The sequence below is a fragment of the Camellia sinensis genome, chromosome 1 (assembly GCF_055761805.1).
Source record: "Camellia sinensis isolate YWXY chromosome 1, ASM5576180v1, whole genome shotgun sequence".
Classification (NCBI taxonomy): domain Eukaryota; kingdom Viridiplantae; phylum Streptophyta; class Magnoliopsida; order Ericales; family Theaceae; genus Camellia; species Camellia sinensis.
In genome coordinates this window covers 150,145,868-150,166,235 of record NC_138961.1, presented here as the reverse complement: position 1 = coordinate 150,166,235, position 20,368 = coordinate 150,145,868, and the positions used below count along the sequence as shown (strand labels likewise).

The following is a 20,368-nucleotide window of genomic DNA, read 5'->3' as shown; positions in this document are numbered from 1 at the left end:
TGTAATACTCACAAAATAAGAGTGAACTTACTGCAGATTTCAGCAATCCAGAAAGTGAATCTTTATCTAGAGCCAACTTGTGGTGGTCAAGGTAAAGGTCCAAAAGGTTTGGCAAATTATATTGCACAGAGTGATGCACAATGAGTTTATGTAAAGCTCGGATGGTACTGAGGTGACTTGCTTCACTAGTATTTGGCAAATTCATACCAGATGGACTCTCACCAAATTCATCCAGGAATGAGGCTTTATGTCTGCTAGATATAAAGCCTGACTGTGCCAGGAGAGGCACTATCTCTGCTGTGCCTTCCCAGAATTCTTTCAGAAAAATAAATTTGGTAGCAAGCTGCTGTTCCATGAGAGTTCGTAACCACAACGAGCACATATTATTAGCCGAAAACATGAAAATTCTGACGTCTGGTACATCCACGCAGACAGAATCCAAATCTTCAAGAGGACAAATGTAGTTGCGATAGTCAGGAGATTCAGTGCTACATCCACGTGAAACCGATTGTAAACCATCCAAACTGATTTGGAGGACTCCATCAGATGATGAGGATGATGGAACCATGTCTAGAAGCTTGGCAACTTCTACCCAGTCATTGTGGCATATGTGGTACTCAAGTCGTGATTCCCATAATACATCAACATCCATACAAAAAGGCTGATCCAGCATTATCTGTGAAGCATGATACATTAGTTTAATTTTAAGCGATATTCATATTTCAAATAGATGCAGTAAACAATTTTAAATGCAGAAATCAGTCACCTGCAACAATGTGAGAAGTTCAGGGAACTGCATTACCATGTTTAAACACAAGACAGAGCACCTAGTTCACCAGTCAGACGGGGAGGGGCATGCTGACAACTGGCAATAGGTGATACCACTCAGGAGGGCCTCACTTAACAGTAATTTCAATTCATTTGATTTTTAAAGCCTTTTTTAAAAGCTTATTCAATTAAAATATAAAGACAGGCTCAGTTAAAACAACAAAGATATCATATCATGGAAAATTAGAATAAATTCTTTTAGGACTATGGCAAAGTGTACATTAAGGCCCTAGAAATGAATAAAATTTATAGCCATTGAACATTTTGCCACAAGAGTTCCCCTTAGGCTTTACTATTTCACATGTTCATCCTCTTCTCCATGCCCAAGTAATCACACACAGAGGTAATAAATAACAACAAATAGAAGCTCCTTTCACAGAACTGGCTAGAAAAAAAATGCATGAGAATAAACCAGGGTACCAAATCGATTCCTAACAAAGGCAGTCTTTAGTTTCTATGGGCATGGGTATGTGTTTTTAATTTAAGAACCAAAAAATGCAATTAAAGAAAGACAGAAAGAAAGACAAACAAAACCAATTGCTTCCATTAGACAGTAAAAAACATAATAAATAAATAACAATTGAAAATTGATCAAATCATCAGACTATATTTCTAATTTCTGATCATCCAAGGATACAAAATACAACAGAATATGTACGACACAACCATTTAAGGAATAAGACAGCCTTGTTTCCTTAGAAGTCAACCTCTACCTACAATATATGAACATTGAAAAATCCAATGTCGTCATAGTTATCCAAGGCATGACAAAATTTCAAAAGTTTCATTTAAAAATAGAACCCAGTGTGTGGATTAGTTCCTATTGCATGACTGTAAAAGTCCATAAAGAAAAATACTTGACTTTTCAACGACCTCTGAATAACGTTCTTCAATTCCAAAAGAATGCACAAGAACCAGCTTTTTAAGATGCTTTTTTTTCCTTCTTGAATCAGCAATAAAAGTAATTTTATTGAGGAAACAAAGAGGAATACAAAAAGAAGGCAAGGAGTCCCATACAAAGAAGTAAACACTAACATCACACAAACCCCAAGAGCATCACAAACATTACAAATGCATTCACTTCTCTAGTCAAAAGAGGCCACATCTCCTAAATCCCCATAATTAGTTAATGACTTCAAAAATATTGTTATAAATTTTCACTTTGTTGGAAGCTATTCTTTTAAAAGAATTTCTCAGAAGTAGGGAAAGGCATAAGTGCGACCTGTAAGCCTAATTGGGTACCGTTTTACCAGTGTCTTCATCCGCCTGCCACTCTTATTCCAGCTATTTTGCCATTTAGAGGACTCTAAATGACAAGGTTTGTTTTTCTTTTCTTTTTTTTTCGGGAATATTAAATGGCATAGTATCACATTCTAACAATATTATTCAGGAAAGAAAATGAGTGACTTACACGATCAATAGTTCTTTGATCCCAAGCATCAAACCAGATTGCAGCAGCTGCCCAGTAAGCAGCATGACTATTATCCTCATCAGACACAGGAACAACAGAATGTTCATTGATATTTTCCCATGCGCCTAGCACAACTCCATCAATCTCACCACACTTAATGATGAGATCTTTGGAAAAATGTGAATGCGAAAGGCACAGATTAACCTCTCCTTCTGAATCTATACTTGAAACTCTCATGAACTCGTTCTGCCGGTGATTAAAGGTTCTCCAAAAACTACTGCATGGGTAGGCCCTCTTTTCCATAAGAAAACAACCACAAGTAAGCTCAAAATCAATCACTATAAACTTAATATTGCCACCACCTAGGCTTGTATGCATTACATAACTAGTAACTGTATAAATCCACATACCTCAATAAGTGAAATCCTCTCCAAAATCTTCCACTCATACGGACCAAGGTATCCATATTTTTTCATCTCCTCAGCAATTTGCATACGTAGAGATCTCCTAACAGTGCCAAAAGCCAACTGTTTGAGACTGGTTTCAATGTCCTCCCCAAGCTTATGCAACGTTGCTACAGCAAGTTCAATTTCACCCTATTGATAAAAAATTAATTAGCGCAAAAATGAAGTCAATCTCAAATAGTTTAAATAATGACAAATAAGCTACCTCTAAAAATAGATCATAAGCAATAGCCCTTCCAACATCACGAACTTCAGTGAAAGTATCATGAGGCTCTTTGTCGATGACCAAATCTCTCATATGATGAAGATGCAACTGAAGAACAGCTAAAGGAAGACGACCAAAGAGTAAAGCATCTTTAACAATAGTTTTTAGGTCCAAATTATCTATTTCCCAACGAGCTATCATATCCTTTGGATTTTCTACGGGGAAAAAATTCCTTCCCAAGGCCTTCCCTTCTGACAGAAGAACAGATACTCCAGTGGCTGAATCTGAATATGCTTTTGAGTTGAAAGATTCCATGTGTATCAAAGCAAGCTTTTCGGCATTGTTCAAGTCCACATCAGATTTGGCAATAGAAAGTTCATGTAGGTTCGATATCTCCAATGATAATGCACCTGTTGGATGAATTGAAAATTCTAAGTTGTCCTGTGATAGATTCGAATCTACCAAACTTAATGTCCCCACACCATCCACCTGCAAAATATAGTAAAGGAGATTCATTTATTCTAGTGATAAATGCAGGCAGTAAAACAAATTGAAGCGTAGCAGAATCACACAAGACCTTACCGATCCTTGACCAGGCCTTTTGACTTTGGCACTAAGCCGACATTGCAAATTTCGTATTATCTCTAAAAAGTGAGCCATCTCTCGAAGCCTTCTCAAATTTCCCATTGCATTATGTTTTTCGTTTGGAACAACTGACACAAGTGAAGAATTCTCAACTCCCCTACTACCCTGTAATACGAATGGATCCTTCCTATGCTGCATCAACCCATATTTACGTATCATTTTGGTCGCAAAGCAGGTAGCCAGTGCAAGAAGTCTGTATTACAATCTACACATAAGAAACGTAGAACTGAAAGAAGTATATTTAAAATACGATTAAAAAGTAATAATAATCTTGCAGAGCACTTAAATTTCCAAGCAGCTAAGGTAAGAACAGATCATTAGTGAGTCAGTGACAAGGGAATCCTAATCATATAAATTTCTAAACTAAATTTTACATTGCAGAAACAAAACCCTCGATATAAAAGCATTGTGCAAAGAGAAGACGAATCAACCCTACCCTAGTACAGGACAAAAATTTGAAAAATTGAAGGAAGGTGAGTGGTTGGGCCTTATACTCTTCCACAGCCCTAGAGTACAAAAACTATTCATCTATGGCTGTTCCCCAACCCGATAATACTAGTCCCTATGCCCCTGTCAGGGGAAGGATAAGAAATCAAGTCCCATCAGGCTCTTCAGAATCCATGTAATGGAAGAAACCTTGTTCCAGCATTCTGAAGTCAAGATGTAATCATGGCATTCTGCAATGCCAGGGAAAGAGGAAAACAATCTTCAAAACATCCAAGACAATTAATAATTAAATATGAAAAATGACAGTACCTTGATGCAGCAGAAACCTCATTATCATTACCAACTTTATGAGACATCAGATAAACAGCAGCAAAGAGCAATCTCAAGACACCTTCTTCGGCCAGATTGACACCCACAAGCATTTCCAGGGAACTGTTCATTTACCAGAAGAATACAAATAGATTTAGACTCATTTTAAAACTAGATATTAACCTCAAATGAATAAAATATCAGGCAGCAGCTAAATGGCATGGAAAGAACCACTGTACAAGCAAAAGAAACAAACTACCAAATGAAAATAAGAAGAAAAAGTTTAGGTATTCATTCCTCTTAAGGTCTTTTGGTTATGGAGGGGTTATGATGTACTGGAACATGAAGATTTAGGGACTAGTTACCTGAAATTCATGATCACAGGTCTAAGAAAACCGAGCTTGGGCCTCTTTGGGAGTTTTGGACAAGGCTGGCGCTCAGTTTATTAATCAAAATAATGAGCCTAAAACTAAGCCAAGCCTGAGCTGTTCATAAATAGCTTGACTAAGAGCTTGTTTGGCATTTGGCTAATATAACTAAAAAGCCATTATAAGTTGTCACATCACTCTCTCTACTTTTCTGCACATTTTTGTAAAAAGCCAAAAAGCCAACTAAAATAGCCACTTCCCAAATGAGCCTTAATTTGCCGCCCAAGATGAAATCTAATCCAATTTACACAAAATAAAATATTATGCAACCTTGAGATTTCTTAAATACTTGTCAAAGATATACCCAACCTTGAGCTTTAAACATTCATCAAAATGCCCACACTATGAAAAACCTCTTCAGATCTCAAAAAATAGACCATTTTTGTGCATACATAACAGAATTTGTAACTTTGTTCTACATAGCTTACTCCAAATGGTGCTGCCTCCTCATCAAGTAGCCAATTAGCACTGTGTGCATCCATAAGAAATGTTATCTTAAGCAAATATTTAAGAGACAAATACACTAGAAAAAGTCAATTTTGTTGCTTTCATGTGACTTCCATCCAAAAAGATATAGTTGTTCCTACACAGATCACATGCCTAACAATGATGCAGACCATAAGAAACTTGAGAGAGAAAATTTAATAAAACAAGGAAAACTGGATATTGATCAATATCAAGGAATGACCCACTTGGAACCTTGCCTAGTTGAGTTCTAGTGGTGGTGAAGTCCTAACTATGTGTATCTTTTGGTTCCTATACAGTTGATTAGCTTCCATTTGTTTTCTAGAATGTTTGGAAGCCAGGGTTATTTTCAATATTTATGAATTTTCTACACATGGGCTTTATTGATCACACATGGGTCATACTTTGGATCAAGTTATGTTATTGGGTTTTAATATATGATTTTTAGCAGTAAAAATCTTTAAGTTTCAAACTTTCAAAAATTAAAATCCTCTAAAAGTTAGAAATTCTTATAATAAGCCAATATAAAGGTTAAAATTATTCTGATTTATTGGTGATCAGTTTAAATAACTCTTCAGAACTTTTGAAGCTGTTCATTGTGTGTTGCATTGCATCCCAACCTAACCTGGAATGCCTATTAAAATCTAGGTTCGATCCCTAGCTGGTTTTTTGCTTCTTATTCTTTTCCTTCACTTTCTGTAGTTTTTAAGTCTTTTAAAGCCCACAAACCAGGACTATTCAACGTTTCTTTAGCCTTAAATCCCCACTGGATAAGCCTAATCTATCCCCCTTTCAATTATACAACTATAGTTCATTAGCCCCACCCCCCAAAAAAAACACATCCTAGAACTATTCCCAGCACCCAGAAAAGACACCAAAAACATGTCTTGTTACTTCAACTCTTCCATATCATTACCATGCATATTTCCTGCCCACTAGCCACAAAAACAGGATTACAATAAGCCTCTAAAAAGAGTATTCTTACTTCTTCCATATATCCATTTAGGCACCAAAATTTATAGGAGTGTTTCCTCACACTTGTCAACATCAACCTTCCTTTAACACCTTGGCATTCAAGTTTGTATCGAATGAAAATAAATAAATAAGAAGAAGAAGAAGAAGAAGAAGAAGAAGAAGAAGAAGAAGAAGCAAATATATAATATAGAATCTTACTTCTCAATCTCCTCAAATTTCAAGTAGTTCAAAGCCAATTGCAAGCGACGTATCCGAGAAATTTTCAAGTCCCACCCTGCCATGTGTACATTCAGAATGTGTGTTATGATAACTAAACATGCAAGTATTGAAGGGGAAAAAAAAAATCCAAAGCATCAATAACAAGTAAATCTTAAAATAAGTTTCAACAAAAACAAATTTTAATTTTAGTTATGTCTCTGACACGGACTGGCCAAATAGGCAAATGCCCTTAAGAGCCCTCTTATATAAGAAGGAAGGATATGTTGTTTTTTTTTTTTTTTTTGGTCAAAACTTCCAATCTCAGTAAACCTCCCAAACACCAAAGCTGATTAAACAACCATATCCAGCTTACCAGCAACCATCCAAGTACTCTTACTCAAGCTCCAGAATGTAGAGCAAGATTTTCTTGATATTGGAATTACAATTTTAGTAAGTAACAAAATTTCTATTATTCAAGCTATAAAGACAACATTCTGACTTTAAACCCACAAAGTCACAGTCAGTTTAAAAGTCTAATGAGAATAAAATATTCATAATGTTCCCACTTTATGACCAATCTATTTTGTAGTTATTCAGCTGGAAGTCTCAAGATAGTTCTGCAATTTTTCTAGCTTATATCTGGAGGGAAAAATCTACTACTATTTTAAATGGCTGAAGCCTTGAAATGTTTTCTACATTTTTCTTTCTGAAACTGTCCCCAACTAGACAATGAAATGGCATGTGCTGCCCAACTTGTGAAACACTGGTGCCACTTCAACCTAGCCGCAAAACCCTTTTGCAGCCATTCCCTGATGACTCATTGTTTCAAAATACCGTGTTTTGAAATAATAAATAAAAAAAGGCTGCGTCAATGTTCTCAAGCAAGAACCTATAATTTCAAAAAACGAAATGTACAGCAATCAACAAATACTACTTCATTTGTGATCGACTGACACAGCACCACAATAGATTCAAAGAAGAAATTAAAAAGAAAAGGAACACAAACAGAAGGCGAAAAGGGACAGAAAGTGCTTCATGTGTTTGAACGGATGGATTATCACCCGTTGCGTTGTCCTTGTCAGGTGATTCTTTCACAAGTGTCTTTTTCCGCTTACATGTCACAGACTTAGCCTTTCTGTCCGTTCTTCTAAAATTCAGATTACATGATTGGTCAAATTATATGTTATGCAAATAGGCATTGTATATTGGAAGCCCATTAAAATTCCATTCCAGTTGGTTTTAGTATTCATCTGCAGACACACAAATCTTAGGCCTCGTTTGGCAAGAGGCTATTTTAGTCAATTAGCCAAAAAGTTATTAAATTAGCCAAAAAGCCAATAACTCATACCAAAAAGTCAAAGATTCTCTTTTCTCTCTACTTTTTGCACATCTTTTCGTAATTAGCCAAAAAGTCATTCCAAACATACAAGTTTTTTTTACCTACCTTTTTAGCCAAATAGTCAAAAAGTTACTAAATTAGCCTGTTCCCAAACGAGGCCTTAGTGCACATATTATAATAGTGTGTCTAAGATGTTTGACAATTTCCCTCGCAAAATATGATTTTCAAAGGATTATCTCACCAATTTTATTTCTAAACTAAACTCATTTATGGTTCTAAGAACTTGACATATGTACATGACTATGAGCAAATACTCCATAATTGTGCATATTGTTTGAGAAACCGTTCCATCATGTCCATTGTTGCAATTAGGTTTGTCTTGCAATTGTTGTATCCTTTGAACTTCCTTTCCTATTATTTAATTAGACGTAACCTATTCATTCAGTGACTCACTAGCTACTTTCCTGTTTATGCCTTTTCTCATTATAAAGTTACACATCCACAGTTGCAGTCTGAGATTTTTGTTTAAGAAAGTAGTTACCGTGTTCAGAGAAGCACTGAAACAAAATTGCAATCACCATGACACACTTTAAACTGCACTTATGTTAAGAAAAAATAGTTATCAAAGTATATGAATAATTGAAGAAGTTTTCATTATTAATCGAGCTTAGGAATTATGAGAGTGGGAGTCCCATGTTTTACTCCCTTGAATTTTGTATTTGGAGAAGATGTTACAAGGATTGTGACTTGTGAGTGCAGTCATTGGTTCACTCACTATTTGGCTGATACTCCTTTTATGCAGGGCACTGCCAATAAATTGAAAACATTTGAGGATAAGGTCTACTGGGCATTATCTGATGAATTACGAGTGACATCGGGGTTCCCATTAAAAAGATGGCCCAGTGAGAAGAGAAACCAATGATGGGAGACTAGCCAAGAAAGAAGAAATAGGACATGAGACAGAACAAATACTGGCTAAGAAGCATAGACATGGGCACGGACACGTGACATGACATGGACACGCCAACACGCCAATTTTCAAAAAATGAAGAACACAACACGTGGGGAACACGCAAAAAATGTATAATTTTATATATTTATTATATATTACATATGAATATATCATTCAAAGATAATAAAAAATGCAATATGACACTAATTTCTATAAATTTATATGATTTTTGTTTTATTATTGTATCTTAAGTTGTTTTGTTCAAACTTATAATTAGTTTTATCTGTGTCTAATCGATAGACATGTGTGTTTAAGCGATAAACACGTGTTCTCCAAGTGTCCAAAGAGTGCCCGGGTCTTTAAAAAAAATTAAAAAATAAGACACGTTTTGAAGAGTGTTGGACACGTGTCAGTGAAATGTGCAAAGAGTGTTGATGAAAAATTAAAAAATAGGACACGTTTTGAAGAGTGTTGAACACGTGTCAGTGAAGTGTGCAAAGAGTGTTGGTGTCCAACATGAACATGACACGGATATGTTATCTTCTTAGAAGTATCCATGCTTCTTAGAATACAAGAAAATTGATAATTTTAGAAAACTCAAGATAAGTTTGGCAACTTCAAATAGTTGCCAAAAAGCCACTAAAAAGGCCAAAAAAATCAAGAATTATACAAAAAAGTCAAAACTTTCATTTCCTTTGTACTTTTTGCACATTTTTTTTGTAAAAAGCTAAAAAAATCCTAAACATACTAATTTTTTCACCTCATATTCTAGCCAATAAGTTACTAAAATAGCTTATTTCCAAACCAACCCTCAATATTAAATTAAAATACTCCTAATCAAATACTAAATCTATAAAAACAAAAAATATATATAATTATTAAAATTTCGTCTACATCAGAACCCCCGAAGAAGTTCTTAAACTAGAAGACATGCAATTGACAAGAATAGTTGCAGTTAGAACAACATCACCCAATAGGCTTTAGGAACATTTATAGCAAATATGAGAGTAGAAGCAACCTCAAGGAGATGGCAATTTTTTTGGCTTAGCAACACATTCTGATTAGGAGTACCAACACAAACTTGTGTGGAAAAAAAAATGTCACGTTCATTTAGACAAGTACGATAGTCCCCATTAATATACTCAATGTCATTGTCACTCCGAAAGATTTTAATTTTAGCATCAAATTGGTTAGTCACCATTTTATGAAAAAACTGAAAACACAACAAAACTTCACTTCAGTGTGAAGTAAATAAACCCAAGTGAGACAAGGGTAACAATTAATAGAGGTAATAAACAAACAATAGCCAGAAGTAGAAATAATGAAGCAGGTTCCGCACAGATCAGAGAATGAGCATGAAAGGAGATGCGCTTCTATGATTAGCAGTAGCATAAGAAGAGCATTTGTGCATGGCGAGCTCACACGCATCACAAACAAAGCAACTTCTATGACAATGCTTCACTAAGCTAGGATTTTTTTTTCCTAACATGTCGAAAGAAGAATGTCCCAAGCACTTATGCCACTGATGTAAGAGTTGAAGAGGATGACCAGTATTTGTCTAAAGAGCCTACCCAGAAGATAACACTTGAAAGAAAGAGGAAGGCTCACTACTTAGAAATTTCCAAGCATCATGTGCTCTACCACAACATTCTTTTTCCCTGTTTTCAATTCCTTAAAAACACAATGTGTGGGGGAAAAAATGTCACAGAAAAATTCAAGGAATGGGTAATACTACTAATAAAAAGAAAGTAGAATAGTTTGGAACATGAAGAACAGACGACAAAGATATAGCTGAGGAGCAAGGTTTTAAAAAATAGCTGCAATAACGTAACAGTATGGTGGTTACCACCACCCATTACGGCCGCTATAGCAGTGTGACAGAAATTCACAACTGCAATGACCGCCACTGTTACGTACAGGTTGTAACAGCCTTTACATTGCCACTACAACACCGTTATGGCCGTTATGACCGTTATGCTTCTATTTTTAAAAATTAAAAAAAAAATTTATTATAATTTTTGTATATAATGCTATTTTATCTTTTTATTTTCTAATTACAAAGAACTTAAGTAAAAATCTTATCTATACATGTTTTCACTTTCTTATATTTGAATATTAACTTACATCTATTTCTCTTATGCTAAATTTATTGAACAAAATTTAGATTTCATGTCATATACTTTTACATTATTATGTTGACATTTTGTATTTTGAACTTATGTGTATGAGACTTTTTTTTTTTGTTGTTGATAAATTGAGACTATTATTTTTAATATTAAACATACTTCATTTTTTTTCTTAACAAATTGAAGTTATCCACAAGTATAATTAGTAGAGCAGAGAAAATTAAATAAATCCAACAAAATAAAAATTCTACATAGCAACTTAAAAATAATATAAAAGTTAGCATATATATATTAGATCATGTTTTAAAACTAAACAAAAATATTAAAAATCATTTTGAACCTCACTATATGTGATTTTGAAATAAAAACATGTATATTGGTATGTATTCCTAAAGTTGTGCTTAGAATTAAAAAATTCACGGTTCTGGTCAATGTTTTAAAGGCTCAAGGTGCACCAAGGCGCCAAAGGTCTCTTTGGGCTTAGCCACAAGGTGAGGCACACACTTCATTAAGATTTCAGTAAAAAAATAGATAAACTAACATAGACTAATAATTTGGACATCAACATAAGCAAAATAAAGAATTCATAACTCATAACCACTAAAACAAAGAATTTAAAAATAAAAAATAAAAGAACTAAAGCAAATTGTAGAAGAATTTGAAACATCTTTGCAGGATAGCAGCAAACCAGAAGAAGGGAGGAGAAAACCAAAGCAGAAAATCAGCAAAACAGAGTAAAAAATCAGAGAAGGGAAAGAAAATTAAAACCTGTAAAGAGAAGGGAAAGAAAATTAAAACCTGTAAAGAGTAGGGAAAAAAATAAAATGACCTATCCAAAAATAAAAATCTAAACCTACAATCTGGAAGAAGAAGAAGAAGCAAAAGAAGAAGAGAAAAAAAGTGAACCAAAAAGGAGAAGAAAAAAAATAAAAGAACCTACCTGGAGAAACGAATAAACATGGGGGGAAATGGGACCCATCAACTTGGAAGAAGAAGAGAAAGAGGAGAAGAAGAAAAAGAAGACGAGAAAGAGGAGAAGAAGAAAAAGAAGAAGAGAAGGAGAAGAAAAAGAACAACAGAAGGAGAAGCAAAGTTTTGACACTATTTTTGAATGAAGTGTGCTTTTCTTGCACCTTACGAGCGCCGCGCTTCGCTTCTTTGAATGCACCTCGCCTAAGCTTCTTTGAATGTACCTTGTCTGAGCTTGTACAAGTCGCAAAAGCTGCGCCTAGGCATGCTTTTACAACACTCGTTTTGGTTGCCGCCACTATTACGCTACGGCCATTACACCTTGCAACCGTGTCAACGCTACCGTTACCGTTACTGCTACAATAACTACCACTGTTATTTAAAACCTTGATGAGGAGCAATAGATTGAACCTTTCCTAGACACAAAAGACAAAGAACCATCATCCACTTTAACTTTATTATCCCTACCAGAAGTGCTAATCATTGACAAGAATTCTGTAATAGCTACAATATTCAGCTACTACATAACCCCCCTCCCAACCCCAAAAGAAATTCAAACCAAATTAAGCCTTGTGTCCCAACCAAATAGGTCAACAACATGAATCTTTTTTCAACATTCCACTCTATCAAGGACTATACACTCAGTTAAATGAAATAAATTCATATCCTTCTACGCATCCCAAGTTAGTTTAGGTCTTCCCTCCCCTTATCATTTTTGTTTACGATAATCATATCTCTTCCTTTTTGTTCCATCTAATGATCTTTATTGTACATAACGAACCTATCTTAGCCTTAGTGCTACTCCTACTAGTTCAAAAATATACTCATTTGTAATACTACCTAACCTAATCTTACCATCCATCTAGGTATCCTCATGTAGCAACACTCAATTTATGAATGCTTTTTTCTTAGTCGCCCAACATTTTGTCCTAGAAAGCATTTTCAACCTTATAGTTCTATAAGAAAATTCTTTCAATTTTGTTAGTATGCCGTTGATCACATAATGTGTCAGAAGCACTTTTCCACTTAAGCCAACTCACCTTGTGCTATAGATCAACATCGTCTCCAACCCTTCCATCCTTCATTAATAATTGAACCTAGCAAAAAAAAATATTCACTCTTTGTTATCTCCTGATTTTTAATTTTTACTTATCCAATATTTCTACTTCCATTGTTACTAAACTTACAATCCATGTATTTAGTTTTAATTCTACTAATTTTAAACCATTTTTGACTCAAGTGCTTCTCTCTAGTTTCATCCACTACAACAATATCATTAGTCAACAACATACACTATGGAACATCATCCAGAATGTGTTCAGGTAATTCATTCATGATTGAGGTAAACAGGTAAAGACTCACAGCAACCCTACCATGATTGTTAATACTAATTTCTCATGCAAGTGATCTAATTGTAATCACAAACCCATCATAATTTCCCTTATCGCATCAATATATCCCTTGGTGACATTTGTTTTCTCACTTTAGTCACCCTACTGTAAACTATTTCTAAATCTATAGAAAACAAATGAAGATCTTTCAGCCTCCTCTATTAATCTTCTTCGTAAACATATCAGTTCTACAGTTGATCTACCAGGCTAAATCCAAAATGATTCTCTAACACTATTGTTGTAACCATGGTTTTTAGAATCGTGCGAGTCGCGATTCAATTCGTGCAATTTGATACGATTTTCATGCTACACGATACAACTCGCAGGTTTGAATCGGATCTGAATCGCACGATTCAATACATGTATCACACAGAATCGTGCGTATCGCACAATTTGGACGATTCTTGTGATTTACAAGGAAAGGCATCATTTTATTTCTTTCTTTGTTTCTATTCGATCGATTGTCACAGATGTTTAGTTTCGATCAAACCCGACTCAAATGACTTTGAAAACAAAGCAAAAAAGAAGAAGAAGAAGCTCAGATCAGAGAAAGAGATGCAGAAAGAAGAGAGAACAAATCAGAATACCTATTCGCCACTGTCTTCACCATCTCCTTCCACCAGGTATGCATCTCCTCTTCACTCTATAACTTTTCTGTTCTGTTATCTCTCTTTCCTTCTGTTTCTTTTTCTTTATTTTGACTGAGGTTTTTTTTTTTTTTTTTTTTTTTCTTCAGGTAGACATGAAGCAGTTTCTAGAGAGAGATAGAGAGACTGTGAACTTGTGCCTATCTCTTCGTTTGTTTAAATCTTTTTGGCTTTGGCGCTGTTGAAGATAGCTGTTAACAAATAAAGCTATATGACAGCTGTTTCCTAGATAATACATCAGGACCCGTGGTCTAACACTTTACGTTTTGGGTAACACACCATTGGTTAAAAAAAAATGCAGGTTAAATAGAAGTGCAACCTGCTGGCATTTACACATTAATTAACTTAGAAACTATTAATTAACTTAGAAATTGATAATTACTTATTAAAAATTAAAAATTATATTAATAAGTAAATTATTTGCTCAATAAAACTTCATTATATCTATGCATATATATATTTAAATAGATTTAATTAAAAAAAAAAAGAAGTGAATCTTACGATTCACAATTCAAAATTTTAGCAAAACGATTCACGATTCTTGTCGCAATTTGACAACCATGGTTGTAACTCTGAGGCGATGCTCAATCACTATTCCCCATTATTTCACTGTATGACTCATCAACTTAATGCATCATAGCTGTTGTAATTTTGGATATATCTTTTATTTTTGGGTAAACCACTCTGATCACTCTTGAAAATTGGAAAAAATATAATAAGTAAACCCCACAAATATGGCATAATTACACCGACCTTCCCTTTAGCAAGGCCAAAGCATATTGAACTAATATGGGTGATATGCAAACATAGAGAGAATCAAGAATAAAAATAGATTTTGGTGATATAGAGACGCCAACAGTGATTTCCATTCATACAACTAACGAATGATTGATGGAAAAGGGGCTTATGTGATATAAATTAATTAATTGTCAATGCATACAACAGTTATCATGTAATGACAGAAATAATAACTTCTATCAATAACAGTGTAACTTTAATTTCAAAGACTCTTACCATTTTCGAAGCATAACTGATCCGCCTCTTCGGGGCCTTCATATAAAAGGGCTCTATCCAAAATTTCTACTTTCCAAGGTGACCAAGGTTGTTTCAATACATTCACTCCAAAGAGGTTCACAAACTGATGGCCAGCACCCATACTGATACTTGATTGCAGATATCCAATTGCTTCAGCAGGAAGAAAATTTGAAGAAACTGAAACCGAGGGCAGAACAACTGAAACACCACCTTCTGTCACCAAATAAAGACATCCCTGGAAAGTGCAACCAACAGCTTCTCCAACAAAAGCTTCCCAACCTTGGATATTAATACATCTATCATCATTCACTGCTGAATCTACATACAAATGGGAATGAACAATTTGACAATCCCTTTTTTCTTTTCTATGCTTTTTAATTAGCCTAGTTACACCAAAAGGAGAAAAATACACATGTTCATCCTGATTAAATTTTTCTGTGGGAAGAAAGATTTCTCTCACAAGACACGATGGTAATTCATCACTAGAAAACTTGTTATCTATTATCAGGGATGCAGCTGAAAAACCACTCATATATGATTCGGATGGTACCCTTTTTTTCTTCTGATAACTGTCCTGGATTCCAGGAAGCTCAGTACTGTTCACATAATCTCTGAAGGAAGAACTTTCAATCCTCAAGGATGACATATTTGCTTTATGAGAACCAGTTATATTAGAAAAAGCCCTTTGGTGGCTTATATCAGCACCACCAATCTCCCAGCCAACCAATATTCCATGCCCTAAATGCTGGAAATGTGGGAGCTGTTTTTCAAATGAATGATACTTTGTTGGCATATAGTCACCAGCCGGTATAACATAGATAACACCATATTCATCAATCACAGCTAAGACTGAAGTATGTGAAGCAATAAGCAGCCTTTTAAACATCCTTTTACCAAATAAACCACCAGTTTGACAAGATGGCTTATTTTTTACACCACCATCTGGATTATTTAGGATATCCACACTTCTAGGAGCCACATCACCTTCGTTAAACAATTTTTCTTGCTCCTGAGGAATTAGTTGATGATGAAGTCCACATATTTGTAAAATATCCACATGTGCTATATATTCACCAGTTATAGCACCATAGAAAAATATTTTTCCAGCCGCATTAAGGCAGATAAGAAAATTATCAGAAAATCCAAAATCTGTCCAGTCAGCCGCCAGCCCTCTATCTACACTTTCATCTAGCTTCACTGAGCAAACCCACTGTATTCCACAGCTCCCCAACTTAGCAACAACTAGTAAAATTTTGCTCCAGTTTGTTTCATATACACCACTAGAGTTGAAAGGTACTGGATCCACCAATGTTAAGACAAACCCAATAAGGTGATGTGAATTGCTAGAAAACAGTTTGGAACACTTGTATGAGCTGGACATCCCACAACTGATGAAGTTGGACTTAACATTAGGTTCAAGTGATATACTGGATGAACTCAAATCTGACTTTGTAAATGAATTATGCACTTGATCTGTAATAGACTCATTACAGCCCTCATTTTTATGTGATACGGAAGTAGAATCGGGCAAGAAGTTCACAAATGGTGAATTACCATCAAAAATTCTGAACGAAACAACCATCGCAGAGGAGGGAAATGATGGTTTCTCAGGGTATTTAGTCCAAACATTACCATCCGATTTCAAAGTCTCAACTTCCGTCAAAAAAGTTCGCAACCATATCTTTGGAGCACGACTTGTCAACTCACCATCCCCAGCTTCCATACAAAGACCATTTGGACCTTCTTCCCCAATTTTGTTGGCCATAGTCAAATCGTCGACACCTCCAAAGGCTTCACAGCACAAGTCGGAGTCATCTTGTGCCTCCTTGTTGTGAGTTAAGGCAGTAGTTGGCCCCCATTCCACCCACTTCCCTTTTCCAGTCTCACCCCCTTTTTTGGATTTAGTCATTTCACTGGAATTTCTACATCGGCGGAAGGCATGGACCGTCACACCATTGTTGCCACACACAAATAGAAGTTCACTAAATGAAGCTTCCTCGTGCTGATTATAGGTATCCCCACATATACCCCAAGCCAGTGAGTTTACATCACAAACAAAAGGGTAATTATTAGATCTTGCAAAATTAGTCCCAAGAGAAAAATCATTATCTGAGACCATCTTTATTGATTCAGAAGTGCTTGAAATACTCTCCCCTAAATCTGACCTACTAGGACCTGCCAACTCCGGTGAACATGAAGCTAAAGAAATTGGAGCCTGAAGACTTTCATAAGAACAGCTATCAGGATCCTTACAACCTACAGATTTCCCTGCAGAGTGACAAAAAATAAACACAGGTTGAAAAGATCGATTGCAACTTGTACAGAAGAGGCAGATGACATTTAGAAAATTCACCTTTAACTAGAGGAAGCAGCAAAGCTTCGCAATGGTACGAAAGCAATAACAATAGCTCCCTTGTCGGAGAAATAAACGCTTCACGAAATTCTGACAAGTCGAGTTCGACTTCGGAGGTGCCCCATTTATGCAACTGCAATATAGCAGGGCCCTCACCACCAGAGTTGAAATCCATGCTGGTTCTAAGATCAAAATACAAAGAAGCATTATCAAATAATACTAATAATAACAATAAGGAAAATGATATACAGGTTCACTTTTTAGACCACTTTATAAACCCAGTGATGTGTCAAGAAGAAGGAGATAATTGGTTGATAATGGGTCGAGAAAGTGGGTCTAATTTTGGGCTTGAATAGCAATGCTCTAATAATAATCACAATAATAATGGTGGGAATATATGTCAGGCAAAATAGAGAGTTCAGATATGCACAGAAGAATGGATAAGCAAGAACCAGGTTAAATAAAATAAACTAAATCCCCTAAATATATGAAGCCACCAAACTAATCAAATGAAGCTAAGTTTTCCTTAATTCCCACTACATGATCACTAAATTCCAAAGAACAATAGCAAGTACACAAACTGATGGCACCAATAAGAGGCCTCAAGTGGAACCCTAATGTTTAGGAGATGTCATTTCTAAATTTATTTATTAACACAAACACACAAACACACACACATATATATATATATATGGAGATTGTGGGACAGAAATCTTTACCTTTGAATGAATTATTTGTGAAACCCTAGTATGGTTGTGCAGTTTGGGAGTTGTTGGTTCTACACCATTTGTGGTATCACCATCAAAGTCACACCTTAGCCGCCTCCCTCTTCTAAGATCCACAACAACCGGCCACCGGAAACCTTCGCCGCCGCCACCGTCGCCACCGTCGTCGACCACCGTCAAAGTTGTTCCTTCGATGGTGAAGGAGAAAACTAGCCAAAAAATGCTCCGTACAACCTCAACCTCAACCTCAACCTCAAAGACCAACCGACCCATTTCTTTTAATTCTCAAACCCGACCCATATTTGTTAAACTTTGACCCCTTAAACCAGCCCAATCTTTAACGTACATACTTTTGTATCCAACCCAATTCAATAAATCCAAAACTAAACCTAATCACACTTTCAGCAATTCAAGCCCAATATATCAACAACCCAATAACTTAATTCATCGATTAAACCCAGCCCACTAATTAGATCCAGACCAACTTTAAATCTTTTTTTGGGTGAATTATCTTTTTAAATCTATCTACTCCAATTTTATTCTCTAATCTCTGGAATTCTATCTATGAAAATTTTATCTGTTGAAATTTTGATTATATCTGTTCAAAAGCTATTTGTGTAAAATGCCATTTGTTTAAAATTCTTATCTGTTGAAATACTAAGCCAAGACAAATCCTATCTGTTAAAATATAAAGCCAAACTAATTGTATCTGTTGCAACACCAAGCCAAGCCAAACCACAACCACAACCACAATCATAACCACAACCAAAAAGAAAAACAAAAACAAATCAACAAGAGGAACAACAAAAAATAAATAAATAAACAAAACAAAAGAGATGATCTAAATGGTAGTTAGGGTTTATATCCCAGATGTAGTACCCTTATCCCAATTTTTAGATTTGAGTTGTCATTATCATCTGAGTTGAATCACTTTGAGATAATCAAACAAAAAAACGAAGTGATCGCCTTTGTTGCTCTTATCAAGACGATTGTATTTTGTAATCAGAGAAGATAGAGCATCCATTATTTTTCATACGAAGGCACTGTAGGTCGGGAGATCAAAATTATGTTAAAAAACACACATTAATAGACTTATCTTCGCACCATAGGTGGCTTTCTCAAAGCTACCAACATCAACACCACTGTCACCTGAAACCCTAGCTTTCGATTAAGACTCGTCTTCATACTACTGATTTGAGATCTTCAAATCTGATGAGGATCTCATATCTGAGGAGACGACAACTGATAAAAGGTTAAGTTCTCTCCTGAGACATATAGATCTCTCATTATCTTCTTTTTTCTCAAAAACATTCAAATCTAAAACTTGAGATCGCCTACGTACAGAGGAACCCCGTTGTCGCCACTACCGCCTCAATTGCCTGTTCTGAAACTGCTGAAATCATCATCAGTTTGGAAAAGGCAGTGAGGAGAAAGAAGTGTATATATATATATATATTCATATGTGTGTATGTATATGTAAAGAGAGAAATTGGTGGTGCAGGCGATGACAACGTGGCGGTGAGGGTGTTTGTGGTAGAGAAAGGGATGCGAGAAGGGAGACACGTGAGAAATGTGAGCCGCCAAATGATGGAAAGCGGCAGTAGGGATGCTGTTGTTCTTCTTCTTGTTCTAAATGAGGGGTGTGATGTAGTTAGGGTTTGGTTTGGGTTTAGAACAGATAGAGATAGAAATAAAGAGAGAGAGAGAAAGAGAGATGAGTTTTATGTAGAAACGGAAGAGATGTGCTTTAAATATATGAGGGTAGTTTAGTCATTTTGCAGAGGCTTACTTTATGGACATGGTAAATTAACGCTTGGACCTTTAAACAAAGAAAATTCAAAATAGAATTTTTCACCCGAATGCCCTATTATTTATTCAGTAATTTAAGTATACATTTTAATATATTTCTCATCATTTTCTCTCCTGATTTTTTTCGCATTTCACTTCTTTCTTGTACATTTTCATCTTCATTTCGATTATATATATATATATAGCAAAACATTACTCTACAAATTATATCTATCAATTATAATCCTGGTAGCAAAAGTAAGCAAACATGGCAATAATGACCATGACTTTTTATGGTATACAATCATGTCCCTTAGATAGGTCCCCATATATATCTCATAGTAGTAATTATGTCCAAAAAATTAAGATCAAAAGAGGTTTAATCTTGATTTGTTTTTATTGCTGCCACCAATCATTTGTCAATGTCAATCACACCCCTAAATTCTCCCTCCCCCGCTCCCAAAATAAATAATAAATAAATAAAGTTAGTTGATCTTCAATTGGTGTTATCATGACATTTTTATGATCAGTACCATTTATGTTTCAAAGAAATCATTTTGGGTTGTTTTGGTCTTTGGCTTGAATTTGAGAGATCAAAGTTTTCAAGGGAATTTTCATGCACAAAGACTTGTGTGACAAATCATGATATGATACATCAACAATTTGTG

General features: G+C 35.3%; 1 protein-coding gene across 2 annotated transcripts in view; it reads right to left on the bottom strand.

Annotated features, from left to right (window-relative positions):
* LOC114310657 (spatacsin carboxy-terminus protein) overlaps positions 1 to 18,167 on the bottom strand; it is a 62,290-nt gene extending 44,123 nt beyond the window's left edge. For both annotated transcript variants that reach the window (XM_028256721.2, XM_028256729.2), the window contains exons 1-10: positions 17,907 to 18,167; positions 17,188 to 17,369; positions 14,814 to 17,102; positions 6,376 to 6,451; positions 4,310 to 4,432; positions 3,491 to 3,746; positions 2,909 to 3,397; positions 2,650 to 2,835; positions 2,240 to 2,533; positions 32 to 676 (exon numbers count right to left, since the gene is read on the bottom strand). In XM_028256721.2, coding sequence (XP_028112522.2) covers positions 32 to 676; positions 2,240 to 2,533; positions 2,650 to 2,835; positions 2,909 to 3,397; positions 3,491 to 3,746; positions 4,310 to 4,432; positions 6,376 to 6,451; positions 14,814 to 17,102; positions 17,188 to 17,362 — 4,533 coding nt within the window. In that variant the 5' untranslated portion in view covers positions 17,363 to 17,369; positions 17,907 to 18,167. The remainder of the gene's footprint in view (positions 1 to 31; positions 677 to 2,239; positions 2,534 to 2,649; positions 2,836 to 2,908; positions 3,398 to 3,490; positions 3,747 to 4,309; positions 4,433 to 6,375; positions 6,452 to 14,813; positions 17,103 to 17,187; positions 17,370 to 17,906) is intronic.
* Between the last annotated feature and the right edge of the window lie 2,201 nt (positions 18,168 to 20,368).